The sequence below is a fragment of the Nyctereutes procyonoides genome, unplaced genomic scaffold (genome assembly GCF_905146905.1).
Source record: "Nyctereutes procyonoides isolate TBG_1078 unplaced genomic scaffold, NYPRO_anot_genome, whole genome shotgun sequence".
In the NCBI taxonomy this organism is placed as follows: Eukaryota; Metazoa; Chordata; class Mammalia; order Carnivora; family Canidae; genus Nyctereutes; species Nyctereutes procyonoides.
This window is the reverse complement of record NW_026575048.1, coordinates 24,597,498-24,611,818: the sequence shown is the minus strand read 5'-3', so window position 1 is coordinate 24,611,818 and position 14,321 is coordinate 24,597,498. Positions and strand designations below refer to the sequence as shown.

Genomic DNA, 14,321 nt, shown 5'->3' with positions numbered 1-14,321 from the left:
CAACCTCCTTGGCCCAGGTTCTGTATGATGGTCTGAGAGTTCAGCTGAATCTGAAGATGGGCTGCCAAGCGTACTCAGCTTTTTTTGGGTTGATTGTCACCTCTGTTCCCAACCCAAAGCTTGTTACATACAGTCTGGCCAAGGAGTCTTTGGAGCCATGAAGCAGGACTGCCCTGTGGCTGAACCACAAGGCACCAAGCACAGGGAGCTTTCAGCAGATTCCTCCGTAACTGACTCCGCTTCTTGGGGGGCTCCATTTTACTGGATAATGAATTCCAGAGCACTGCTTCACACCTGTCCCACCTGCAGATAGGGTATGGGGCTTCCCCTATGCTGAGCTCTGTGAGGAGAGGCAGAAGGATGGTGGCTACACAGTGGTGGGTTCATCATCCTCACCTACCCCAGCAACTTAATGACCTAAGCACCCCTCCGGCTACGGTTGTGTACGCTGAAATGGCGCAGTTCTGGCAGTCACCGTTCCCCAGTCAGGACAGTTTTTAATACCCCTCTTGGAGGGATCGAAGCATCAGAATAACACCAGCACCTTGAATTCAGCTTTCACAACTATTCACTCACTGTCAGAGGAGGTATTACTACCATCCCCACCATTTACAGATGAAGGATCTAGGGCTAGGGAAAGGTAAAGGACTTGCTCAATATTCGCACAGCTGGTTAAGTCTGACCCAGGCCTGGAACCCCCTAGTCCTGTGACAGCACCATTATTCCCGCGGAGCTGAGGCCTACGTGGGAATCCAATTCCTAATTTGCTCTGCCTCCAGACCAAAACGGCTGGACTCTGCCAAAAGGAGAATGCACATTCCAAAGGCATCTGGGAAAGGCGTCTTTCCCAGGGTCCTTTTCCAAGTACCCCATAGGGTTGGCACACGTTTGGATCCCCGCTTCCTTACAAGCACAGAAAACCCTTCAGGGAGATAATTGCGCCTTAATTTCTAAAAAGATTTCTTTAAAGTTAAATTTAGACCAGCTCAGCGTTCCATTAAGCAGAAAAAGTTGCCTGGCACCTGCGGGCGGGCAGAGAAACACCCCGGGGAGTTGGCTGAACTCGGCCTCGGGCCTGAAGTGCCGGGAGGGCGGGAGGCGGGAGGCGGGCGGGAGGCGGGGCGGCGCGGCGCGGGCTCCGGGAGGGCGGGGGCCCTGGGGGCGGGCCCGGGAGTGAGCGCCACGTGCAGCCCCCGCGGCGGGCGGGAAAGTCCTCCCGGGCCGGCCCGAGGTCCCAGCTTGCAGCCGGGCGCCGGGCGCCGGGCGGCCGAGGCTCGGTTCCCGCCCGCCCCGTCCCGTCCCGCCCCGCCCCGCCCCAGGCCGGCCCCGGAGCCGCGCGGTGCGCCTCGGTCGGAGGGCGGCGGTAGCGCCCCCTCGCAGAGCCCCGCTCGCTCCCGCCCGGGCTCCCCGGAGTGGGTCTGCCGGGCCCACGCTCTCGCCGCGCTCCCTCCCCCCTCCCCCGTCGTGTTCCTCCCGGGGTGCCCGGCACAGCCTCGCCTTCCTCCGCGCCCGCAGCGCGAGTCCGTTCCCCGCGGCGGCGGCGGGCGAGGCGGCGGGCGAGGCGGCGGGCGAGGCGGCGGCGGCGGCGGCGGCGGCGGCGGCGCGGGGAGCATCTCGGCTGCCGCTGCGCTTCCCCGGCGCGCGCGGGTGTCCGGCTCGGCCGCCCTTCGCCGCCCCCCCCCCCCCGCCTCCGCGCCCCTGCTCGCCTCCCTCCGGAGCGGGCGCGGCGCCCAGCCTCTCTCCTCGCCGCCCCGGCGCCCGGATCCCGGGGCCGCCGGTCTCCGGGACTCCTGCCCCGCCGACCCTGGCCGCCAGGGGGTGCCCCGGGGCGCCGCGCCGCGGAGACGACCAGGCAAACGGGACCATGCGGCGCCTGACTCGCCGCTTGGCGCTGCCGATCTTCGGGGTGCTCTGGATCACCGTGCTGCTGTTCTTCTGGGTGACCAAGAGGAAGTTGGAGGTGCCGCCGGGACCCGAAGTGCAGACCCCCAAGGTACGGGCCCGGGCGGCGCAGCCCCGGGAAGCCAGGGCGGGGGTCTGGGTGCCGCGAGCAGGTGGCGGGGCGCCGGGGGCGGCCACGGACCGATGCTCCTGGGTTTAGAGGGGCCCGGGGCACCCTGGGGACCCACGGAGCGTGGGCGTGGGGGCGGGCGTGGGGGCGGGCGCGGGGGCGGGCGCGCGCTCGCGGACGGAGCGGGGCGCTGAACTTGGGCAGCGCGCGGGGGTCCCGGGGCGCAGGGGCGCCGCCCACCAGCCGCGCAGGGGTGGCGGTCGGCGGGTCGGTGCACGGGCCGGGCGGCGGGCGGCGGGCGGCGGGGGGCGGGCGGCGGGGGGCGGGGGGCGGGCGCCCGCCAGGAGTCCCGCCGCGGCGCTGACCCGCTTCCTCCCGCGGCTGCCAGGCCCGACCAGGGGAGGCCGGAGGCCGGGGTGGCCGCGCCTGTGCATCACGGGCGAGCGCGGTGCCGCCTCCCGCGCGCCTGCTGCCGGGGCCCGCCGGCCGGCCTGCCGCCACCCCTGCTTGCCAATTGTCCCCGAGCTCTTCAGCTGCGTGGGACGTTGAATGTGCCCTGAACGCCGCTGAGGAGCACGGGCTCCTCAAGCAGCGGTCTTGGTGTTGGTAGGGAGTTGGGGCAAATGAGGATCCAAGCGGCTTTTCCAACTCCTGCCCAAGCGCAGCCAGAAGGTCTCCCTCCAGACTCACTCTTTCCTTCAATTCAGAGCCCCCATTCCTCCGTCTCGTCTTCCACAGACCCGGCCTTGGGACCCAGAAGGAGGACAGCCAGGCAACATTTGTGAACTGGGAAAAAGCCCTTGGAGGAGGTTGTGGTTTGAAGCCGGAGGCCAAAAAGGGGGCAGAAGGGGGAGAGAGGGGAGTCTCCCCGGGAAGTGCAGTACAGAGGACCCGCTTTGTGCTAGGCACACAGTGGGCGCTTCTTCGTAAGTAATTTTATAAGTTGGGTGGTATCCTAATTTCGTAGATTAAGAAACAGGTTCAGTCTTTGTACCTTGCCTTAGATCCCTCTGGAACTCAGACCTCTGATATTCAGAATCTTTCCACTATATCAAGGTGTCTCTCAGATCCCCTTTTAGCTAAGTCTTCTGGAATCTTGCTAATGGGCAGTTGGGTTCCACAAGCGATGCGCTCGGTGCTGTGGGTCCAGAGATGCAGAATTGGCTCTCTGGAGGTAGGGGATTTGCTCAGGAATGGGCCAGGACCATGCAGTTCGCTGAGGGCCAACGGGGCTCAGTGCTCTGGGTGTCATGGGAGCCTGGCGACTTCCTGGAGGAGGAGGATGTAACAGAACTGAGTTGAGAAAGATGAACAGTAGTTTTGCCAGGAGGTAGGGAGGGCATTCCAGGTAGAGGTTGACTGTACCGAACAGGCTGAGAGGAATGACACAGCAGGTTGTGTGAGTTTGGCATAATTTGAGCGTAAACCACATTGCTGATGCCAGGAATGAGGTTGAGGGCAGGTATATAAGGGTCAGATTGGGTAGGACCTTGTGGGTGCTAGGGGCCCTGGGGGGGGGGTGTTAGTAAGCAGGGGAGTGATGGGATCAGACCGGTGACTTCAAGCAGCCTTTGGAGCACTGGATCAATTTCCTCACCTCACACCTGCACCTGCAGGGAGATCTGGAGAGCTTTTCTTCTTTCTCCCTGGGGTGGTTCTGCTCCTTGTGATGCAGTTAATGATGCCTGCAGGGACGTGAACTCTCTCCGTTTTGCCTTGAACCTCATTACCGTATGCTTACTTATTAGTTTACACCAGGGAGCTGGGACAAGAAATCTGTGTCCCTCTTTGTGCACTTTGTCTCTCATCCTTACCTGGTGTGCGCTGGACACACAGTTATTGAGTACAGCTAGATGCCAGGCTCTGTGCTAGGTTTGGGGGCTGTCGTGATGAGGATACTGCGTCCATGCCCCTTTGCAGGGAGCTGGGAAGGCTTTCACAGATTCCTGGTTGAGTCAGAATTATAAACAAATGCATAGTGGATGGGATTGGGGGAGTGGTCTAATAGTGGAATTCTGGGCATAGTGGGTACAGGCATGGAAGAGGGGGTCTTCTAGTTTTGACCCTTTGCTTTTTGTCTGAACATCTTATTTCTTCTTCCCATTTCCTGTATTCTTTAGAAGCACAATTAAAATCTTGATACCTTTTATTATCAGGCACCCTTCTTAGTGTATTTCTCCTTTCTGTTTTTCACCCCAGGTGTATGACCTTGTGTGTCCACATCTATGTGTTGCGTGTTTGTGTCTGGTACATGTATCTGAGGAAAGAGATGGAGAGACAAAGAGCCCTTCTTGGCGCCAGAACAGTTTTATTGCTGGGACTGATCTATTTCGGAAATTTGCACATCCTGTCCAGAGGACTGCAGCTGGTTCCCAAACCTGACTGCACGTCAGGATCCCCTGGAGAGCTCATTTAACATACAAGTTTTGGGTTTATTGCGGTGATTATGATTCTGTGGGTTTGGGAGAAGGTTCTAGAATCACTGTCTTTACAAGTGTTGCATGTGAGTCTGAAGCGGCCTATTGATGGGTATCATTTGGAGCTAGATGAAGAATACCAGGTGTGTTGATTTTTTTGTGGTTTGGTTGGCTCCATGTAAATATGGCCGAATTATTTCATTCTTCTTGAGTTCCTCCAGGACCGAGCTCATGTGAGCATGTGCACTCAGGTGAAATAAGAGTAGCTAGCATTTGTGTAGTGCTTTACAAATTCACAAACTCTATTTCATGGCATATTGGCTCACTTGATATAGGGCAGATCATACTTTTATGCAGTTGAGACTGAATGATGAAGTTCTACAATTGGCCCAAGATAACAAGGTTATTACTAAGTGGCAGCATCAGGGATCAGAATGGAATAGGGTCATTTTGGGACAGGCTCCTTCCATGCTGCCATGCTATGTGGACTGCCTGGGTCTGCACTTGTGGCTGATGGGGTAAGGGTAGGGATATTTACAGCCTGTGCTTCCCAACCTACTTTCCAGCGTTTCCAAGGCTCATCCCTAGACACTTACCTTTGGAGAGCTCCAGGGAAGGCAGAGGATGTTGTAATTTGTGAGGGAACCACCTTGGAGGGAAATTGTGCTCTGCCCTTGGAGGAGGTCATCTGGGGCAGAGGAGGCTTCTTTGCACCCCGATGGGGAGGGTTGCATCCAGTGGTTGAAGCACCACTGATTTAGGAATCATTGCCAGGGCTGATTGTTGCCTCAGTGGTAGGGATTCGGATGGAACATTTGTCTATTGTAGGGGAAAAAACTCAGTTGGAGTGAGTTCAGTACCCCAGCTTTTCCTAGGAAATGTTCATTCCTTGTCCGGGGGAGAGCTCCTGCCTTGGGCATGTCGAAGCCTTAGGGAAGTTTTTAATCTCGCCCAGGCACCTTTCCACTGTGATGGAGGGGGTGAGCTTATTTTCCAAAGCACGAGCAGTGGGCTCATCTTCCCTTAAAACCATTTAGAGAAGTCGGGGAATTGGTGGAGGGACTGGAGACTATGGCCGGGGTTCCTGGGCCAGGGAGCCCTCAGTATAGATTCCGTGCAGCAAGTCACCTTCCCTGGTGTCTGCTACAGGCTCTAGTTCCTGGGTCCTTCCTTGCCTTCCCACCCAGCATTGAAAAGCATCCTCATTCACCTAGTGATGGGATCTCCAAAGTGGGCCTGATAATAAAATAAAACCTATGCCTTGTCACAATCCAACTGATGTAGAGAAGGCATGCTGCACTCCTGGTTTAAGGAAATTAATTGGATTTTTTTTTTTTTTTTTTAGTTCCAAGAAGGACTGGTTCTATTAATAGCTCAAGTAAAGATTTCTTTAAGTTTGACTTTTTAATGTTGATTGGATTCTTTTACCAGGTCCCCCACTCCCAAATTCTGCAGAGCTCTAATTCCTAATTGAAAATCATATAACAAGTTTGGTGTCTTAATTCAAACTGTATTTTAGTGATAAATACTGTACCACTAAAAATACCTGAAAAATGTTTTCATTTCTTCTTTCCAATATCGTTTGTTTGCCATTTGGAGAATTATACAATAACTGACAGAATTAAAAAAAAAAAGCAGCAAATTTGTCTCTTACTTCTAAGAAACTAAATTTAGTCCAGGGGCTTAGGGCTTAGTAAAAGCAAAAGAATTTGAGGCCTGAGGGTACTTTTTGAGGAAGGTATTGGAAATGTAAAGGCTTTGAATAAAGTGCCTCGGGCCCATGTAGATGTATTTGTGCTCTACTAGAAATATAGCAAACACTATCAGAAAAGAGCTTGTCTTTCTGTAATATTTGCATACCGCAAATACCTTGAGTATATGACACTGTTATTTTATTCCCCATTTAGTAGATCATTTCTCCCATTAGAAAAAAATCATGAATTTTAGAGAGACCCTATTAATCTGCTGATACTCAGTGCATGCATATTGGACTGTGTCCAGGGAATTTTGATTCTGGCAAGAACACAAGGAGCCCACTGTCAGATGAATGTTGGCCCATTCATCCACTCCTGTGTGCTGGTACCTGTGTCCTGCGCTGGGCTGTTTTTGCCTCTGCGGCAGTTCTCAGAGCAGGTGGAGGGTAGTGTTGCCTTGTGGTCCAGCAGGGGTTGCTGTAAGAGAATGGGAAATATGAAAGTAGCTTGGAATGTCAGGTGTCCAAGAAATGGCATGTCTTTGTTTTGTGGATCACAAGAAGCTGCATTTTTTTTTTTAACCTTGAGCTCTCCCCCCACCCCCAAAACCTGGGCCTTTAGGTGGGTGAGAATCATCTCTCCCTCTTGGGTGGTTTTTGGCCTGCCTGCCCTGGGTGGTACCCATGTCCCAGCTTGCTTTCCCAGCCAGCACACCCCTGCAGGGCCAGGCGGGAGGCCCTGTTCTCACGACCTATGGATCTGTTCTGAGGGACTCCCTTTGAGTCACTCTCGGGAGCTGTCTCCCTGAACCCTTGTTCCCCTGAGTGGCCTCCTCCTTTTAGAAACAAAGACCGGGAATCCCTGTCTCAGATGTTCTGGAGGCACAGAACGAATCCTGCTCAAATCCAAGACAACCAAGGGGCAAAATCAAGAAGGAAAGAGAAATTAACGTCCCTGTCAAGAGCCTCCCCAGCCTGTCAAGAGACTATCCTTTTTCAAGGTTGCTCCTGTGTTTGTATCATTTAAAAGGGTTAATTTCCACAGGTCACTTGCAAGCGGCCCAGGGACAGAATGAGGCTGCGGTGGCTGAAGCCAAGGCCCTGGGTCTCCACGCAGGCCTGGTTCCTGGCCATCTCGTCTACCTCCTTTCCTGCATCCACTCCCACAGCTTTCCATCCCAGATTTCCAGAACACTCTTATCCCTTATCAGGCACATTTGAAGAAACGTGTTGCCGTGTCCTCGTTTACTGTCCAACGTGTACAGTTTTGTCCCTCATCCAGAGCATTTCAAAGTCCCGGTGGCACTTCTGGAAAAGCATCTGAATTAGGGAGGAGGGACACATTCCCCTGCTTGTCTCTCCGGGCCAGTCTGTGAACCCTGCCGTGGCTTTGGCACATTCCACCCTGGAGCCCCACGTCACGGACTCCCCATCTGCCGGGGGAGTGAGCATGGCTGTGCCCACCGTCCTCTCCGGTGGCTGCTGACTCTGCCACTGGCTGCAGTGCCCCCCAACTGCCTCAGAGACTCGCTCCCTCCCCTGGGAGCTCCCCAGCCTGCAGTGGGTGCAGCGTCACCCTCTGGCCTTCCTTGTTCACTTGCAGCCCGTTGGCAGAGCCAGAGGTAACTCAGGTGCCTTCCCCTGGGCTCCAGTCTCCCCAGCTGTGAGATGGGGCGTGGGGGCGTGCTGTGGCCCCGCGTCCGTCTCCCACTGGCCCCACCAGCAATCTCCATCGATTTGGGTGACCCGCAGATCACGCCCAAGTGAGACCTCGTGGCTATAAATAATTATGCCACAGATACTCCGTGTCTCTTACTTATCTTTTAATTATTTTACCAGAAACGCTAGATTAACCAAAAAATAAATCAGTCTCTGAGTCCTCAGATGTTGAGCTGATTAAGAAAGAACCCCTCTGGGCTCTGGAGGAACACACACGGTACTCGGGTGCCCGGGGGAATTCTGCAGAAGCTCCTGAAATCTGCTGGCTCTGGTATTTTGTATTTCAGAATAAATGGCCTGATGTGACCTTCTGGGGCAAGCAGCCTTTGCATTTGGTAGCAGCTGCTGCCGTCACAGGACCTAATGAGCGCCAGGAAGCTGAGGGGGGAGAGAGGAGGGGGTCTCCGTGCTGTGAGTGGGGGTCCTCTGTCCTCCTGCGCCTGTCTCCCCAGCAGCTCTCCCCTCCACCACGTTCTCTGTCCCCATCTTTGCGTCTCCTGGAGAGCTGGTGGGGTCTGGAGCACGGAGCCCCGGGACCCTGGGCTGGGAGCCCCAGGGAGAGGTGGGGGGCTTGGGGGACAGGAGCCCGGGACTTCCCTGCAGGCTGCAGCAGGGGTCAGGAGCGGCCTGCGTCCCCGCTGCCCGGGATGAACTAGGGTCCGTAAGGCCGGAGAGATGGGGCTGCTCTGCCCTTCGGGCTCGGATGCCCTGCTCCGCAGGAACCGGGGAGCCCGCTCCCCCACTGCCTCCTGCACGCTGCCGCTTCCAAGTACCGCGTCTCTCCCGCTTACCGTTCGCAGAGACAAGATTAGGCACTTAAAAAAATAATTAAATTCTCCTCATGTCACTTGTCTTCTTAACTGTAAGCACTACAGAGATCTTTCAAGGAAATGCAGGGGAGAGCGGCGCGCTCACATGTTCCTGCCATTGGGTTTGAATTCCCAGATGAAGAGAACAGCCACCCAGCTGCCTCCTTCCTAATGATCCCGGCTGTTTAAACCCAATTTGCATCTCATTCGGGGCCAGGAGAGCATCTATAGAAAGGGTGTGACCGCCCCATCTTGACAAGCTCTCTCCAAAGAGGGCTCCCTGCCTCTCTTCCTTGTCTCACTAAGGTTTAGAAATTAGGATTTTCTTCCCCATGATCGGGACTGAAGATTTATGTAGCTCCTCTTGTTCCTCGGAGAACACCCTAGTCATTCATTACTCCCCTAGCCCCCACCCCCGGCCCCGCCAAGCCACAGAGAGACTGGTCCAATCAATATTTATGCGCCCATCACTGGCAGCTGCAACACACAGGCATAATGCACACCAAATTCCTTGATGGCCATTGAAAAATTAGCTGGCACCTATATATCAGGCTCATTGTTTTCTAGGATCTCGGGGAGATCGGAGCACATGGTGCACAGATTAATTAAGCTGCCCAGATAATTGGCTGTTAATAGATGCCCAATTGATGGCTGCCAGCTGGGTGCTGAATTGACTGAGGTCCTTACCGTGGGGCTGGGGTCTTCATCGGCAGAGGAACTGCCTCAAAGACTTGATTAATTAACGGTGGATCAGGAACAGGACGTTAAGTGGTAGCTCCTTTCCTCCACCACTTCCTGTGATGTTTTATGGTTTACACAGCGTTTGTGTTCACACATACCTCATTTGGTCTTTCCTGCAACCACATGAAGTGGAAGTTATTATTACTCTCACTTTCTCGAGTATGATGAAGACGAGATTGGAAGGGGGAAGAGACTCTGGCAAGCATCCCCAACCAGTAAATGGCCTTGAACTCACTCTTTTGACTCCAAAGCTCGTCCTCTTTCTATTCTGGCCATGCTCAAGTTCTGGTTAGCTTCCCTTTCTGGGGAGAAATGAAATCTGTTTTATGGATGTGTATATCATATGTATGTTTTCACATGGACAAAAAGTTAATGCTCTTGCTGAGAAATGACTCCTGACCTCTTAGACACCAGCGTTGCTTTTCTGCATGCAGTAGGGAACTGAGAAGTGCGTTTTAGGGGCACCAGAGAGGCCATCTCAAGAGGGCCACTGGAGGGCCAGGAGGACTTCGGGTTTTCTTCCAGGATGGGCCGGGTGTAACATGCCCACAGGCCCTACAGGATTGTTCCACAGGATGCTGCCTTCTGCTGTGGGAAGATGCAGGGCCAGAGTGGCTCTGTCCTCATACCGGTGAGCCCACACTCACCAGCCAGGTCCCTCCTGGTTTAGCTGGGGAGGTTGACAGCAAGAAATGAGGCTCTGCTGTCATTCACGAGGCTGCTGTCTCAGAAGTCAACAGGATTGTGCAATTAAGACAGACACCGTTGATTTGAATCCCTTTCATGATGAATGTGGTCCTTAAACAATCAGAAGCAATTCCCCTCTAAGAGGAAAAATGTCATTTGAAAGAACTGAAAACGTCCTACTTGAAATGTGAGGCAGGTGTGTGGCGGGGGATGACTCCAGGGAAGTGCCTTTAGGAGATGGGTGGCATCACTGGAACCCCCATCTCAAAGACAGAGGGCGCCCTGCCTGTGTCATGCTGTTCAGCTGTGAAGACCCTGGATGACTGACCCTGACCTGTAGCTGGGCTGCTGGCTGGACCCAGCACAGGACTCAGCTTCTTTGTGGCTGCTTGGGAGGATGGGTGTGAGTTATAGTTGCTGCCCATGTGCATGTTTCAACTTAGGAAAGGATAAAATCAGGAACTGCTAATGTCTTCCTGGATATTTTAGCTGCAATTTGGATTAACTACCGCAGGGCTCATCGTGGTGCTCTTATGTGGCCTGAATGACAAAGTCAGTGTCTACTCCAAGATCCCGAGCAGACACATGACTTTTTCACTGCTGTCAATTTCCATAGAGCATGGCAACATTAAAGGGAACTGTATTTTTGAAGACCGTGTGTGGAGTAAGAGCAAAAAGAAGTCTAAGCCTAGTAACTCTTGGTATTTTCCCTCTCCACTCGGAGGCCCTAATGATTTTCTAATCATATTTGCTCAATTCTGGATGAGATCACTCCCTGTAATTTCTCCCAGCCTCTCTTAAAACTGACATTATGGTTTCCACTCCAGGTTTCAGCTTTTCTCTTAAAACTGAGGGTATATTTTTGGAAGTCTTCTTGGTAGTGTCTGTTAAAGCTGAACATAGTACATACCTGTGTCCCTGCAGTTTCACTCCTAGCTATAAGCCCAAGAGAAGCGAATTTGTATTTCAATGAGCATTATGCACTAGAATAGGAGTCGGTAAACTTTTTCTGGAAAGGGCCAGATATTATTATTATTATTATTATTATTATTATTATTATTTCTTCTTCTTCTTCTTCTTCTTCTTTAGGTTATACAGTTTCTGCTGTATCTAATCGATAGTGCTATTGTAGAGTGACAGTATGTAAATACATGAGTGTAGCTGTGTCCCAATAAAACTTTATTTATAGACACTGAAATTTGAATTCCATATATTTTTCACATCTCGTGAAATATTCTCCCTTTAGGATTACGTATTTTCAAATATTTATACGTGTAAACTGCATTCTTAGTTTGCAGGGTGTGCTAAAATAGGTGGCGGGCAGGCCAGATTTGACAGTGGGATTCTATTTATATAAAGTACGAAAACAGGCAAAACTAATCTATGATGTTAGAAGTCAATTTCATGGGGACTCTTGGTTCGAGTCAGTCACAAGGAGGAGTCAGGGGAGGGGCACCCGAGTGGCTCAGTCTGTTAAGTGTCTGCTCAGGTCGTGATCTCAGGGCCCTGGGATGGAGCCCTGTGTGGGCTCCCTGCTCAACAGGGAGTCTGCTTCTCCCCCTCCCCTTCCCCCTGTGCTTGCTCTCTCTCAAATAAATAAGATATTAAAATCTTTTTTATTTATTCATGAGACATACACAGAGAGAGGCAGAGACACAGGTAGAAGGAGAAGCAGGCTCCATGTGGGGAGCCTGATGTGGGACTCGATCCCGGGACTCCAGAACCATGCCCTGGGCTGAAGGCAGGCGCTAAACCGCTGAGCCACCCAGGGATCTCCCTTAAAATCTTTTTTTTTTTTTTTTTTTTTTTAAAGAAGGAGGCAGGGGACATTTGGAAAGGACTGGTTCTGTTCAGTTTCTTGCTCAGGGTGTTAGTTACTCGATGCGTTCACTTTGTGAAAATTCATCCAATGCATAATCTTTTCTATGTGTGTATTTCACTTCAATGAAAAGTCAAAAAAAATATGAACTGTGTGTGTGGCTTCTGACTTAGATTTTAGCACTTCATTTGGGGGTCAGAACATAGTAGCTTTTGTTCTTTTTATAGCTCCCGGTTCCTGTTTCCTGGATAAGACTGTCTCTGGAGAAAGGTCTTGATATGTCTTTCCAGTTTCCCAAATCTTACTCCCTTTTATCATGGGGGAGACATTTAACAACTGGCATGGTTGGGCACCAGCCAACCAAAGTATGTGCTGAGTGTTAACCCCTTAGTTCCTGGATCATAGGAAGATGGGGAGGATTCCTGGAGAGTGCTCGTGGTTGCGGGGCCTTCAGGACAGTGGGAACCTTGAGGAGGAGGTTGGCTGCTGTAGCTGTCCCACAGGGGCTCCAGGGTGAACTCTACCTATGCTTCTAGGTAAGAGATGGAGGCTTAAATCCAGAGAATGGAATTATGTGGCACAAGCTATTAGCTTCAGGAAACAGCTCTTTTCTTTTTTTGTTTTGTTTTGTTTTGTTTGGTATTTCGGATAAAAGCAAGGAACTAACAGTCTGAGCCTCTAGTACATGCCAGGTGCTTTGTGTGTCAAGTCACCCATTCCTCATAACAGCCCTGTGCAGTGGGGACTATTCGCTTTGTTTTTCAGATGAGAAACCTCAAGACTTGGAAAGTTAAGTGACTTTCCCCAAGTCCTGCAGCTCAGAAGTGAGGAGCTGGATTCCAGATGGGACCTGTCTGGCCCCTGAGCCTACCCTTTTCCCACTTGTTGAGGCCGTGCTTCCATCTCTCCCTACACAGTCACACTCACACCAGATGTGCTCTCTTGGAAGTGAAGACTCCAATAGATATTGACCTTAGCCAATAGCCCTTTGAGCAGCCTTTGTTCTGCTTCTGGGCATTGTACACATCTTGTTTCGACCAGAAGCTATTGGTGCAGTAGTTTCATGTCAGAAGCTAGCTCTTCCAGGACAAGTCATTTTATAACAACATTCAAAGAGAAAACTTTACAGCATTTCCAAAGAGAAATATATTGTGCTTTTGCCACCATTTGACATCCTTATAAACACTTCCCTCCTGCAGATGACTGGGAGTGTTTCTGGTCCCAGGGTTGAACTTTAAAAAAGGATGTCTGCAAGGTATCACATTCATATGAATGGTAAGATGTGCTTTAGGTACACCTCAAGACTGATTGGAGAGGGGACAGTGAGAAGTGATCAACAGATGGGAAAATGCAGAGGCCCTGGTGGTTAGCTAACCACTCCCAACATCATCCCTCGGAGAGGAGGAGTTTCTTATCCAGCATAATAGCACCAATTATTTGGTTGTTTGTGCTGAGGAGTTGAAAGCTATCGTGTGCCGGGAAAATACTCAGCATGGAGCAGTAATTATGGATCAGCTGATGATAAAGGATGCATTGGATTGACTGCTAATTAGATTATTAGCACCAAAAACAAATACCTGCTATTAGTACCATGAATAAGCTGCACTTATGATATTTTCTACTGTAAATGCATATTCCTTTTTATAATGTGCAATTTCCTTTCTTCTCTTTTGGGGCCAAAACTTCCAATTTCCTCCAGTCATCTTAAACATATTTGTTTATTGAGCTGTAATCTGGTCATTTTCTTGTTTCCTTCCAGACTCAAAGGTGGGGGAGGGTCGGGAAAGCTGCTATGTACTGAGTTCCACGTGTCATACCCTGAAGTGTGGGAGGTCTTTCCAGGGAAAAAGTCGGGCTATTCCTGAGCAACATCTAGATCTCTTCCAAGGGGACAGCATCTTGTGAGGGATAAGGGATTGTAGGGCTTTCCCTGTGAGCTCAGTGCTGGAGTTAATTGCCAAAGATATGACATGGTTGTTGTTGGTGGTGGTTGTTTTTTGTGGCACTTTAAGATTTGGTGCTTGTTATCCTGGGTTCAAGGAGGATGGGATGGACATTTGGGTGTTTCAGGTGCCAGCACCTCTTCCCCCTCCCCACCAAGTTGGCCATCTTTCTACTTTCTACAAGCAAGTTGAATGTGTGTCCCCAGCAGTGTGAGATTTCAGCTGTCTTCCCACCGAGGTGGCTATGAGTTTCATGGGTAGGACCACCTGAAAGAGCCTTTGGGAGCTTCCTGAGTTGCCTGGAGAGAGATGCCCTCTCCAGCAAGAGCCAAGGGGGCAGCTCTGGCTATAACCTCGGTAAGTGATGCAAGTGACTGTCAGGTGTCCTTCCTCAAGTGCTAGAGATTGATCACCATTTGACATCCTTCTGACCATCATCATATGCCAGGAGTCTTTGCAGGAAGGAGAGTATTCTGAGGAGA

At 51.7% G+C, this 14,321-nt stretch overlaps 1 protein-coding gene across 3 annotated transcripts in view; it reads left to right on the top strand.

Annotated features, from left to right (window-relative positions):
• The first annotated feature begins 1,810 nt into the window (after positions 1-1,810).
• Positions 1,811-14,321, top strand: part of GALNT14 (polypeptide N-acetylgalactosaminyltransferase 14) — a 206,073-nt gene continuing 193,562 nt past the window's right edge. For all 3 annotated transcript variants that reach the window (XM_055327343.1, XM_055327342.1, XM_055327344.1), the window contains exon 1: positions 1,811-1,993. In XM_055327343.1, coding sequence (XP_055183318.1) covers positions 1,865-1,993 — 129 coding nt within the window. In that variant the 5' untranslated portion in view covers positions 1,811-1,864. The remainder of the gene's footprint in view (positions 1,994-14,321) is intronic.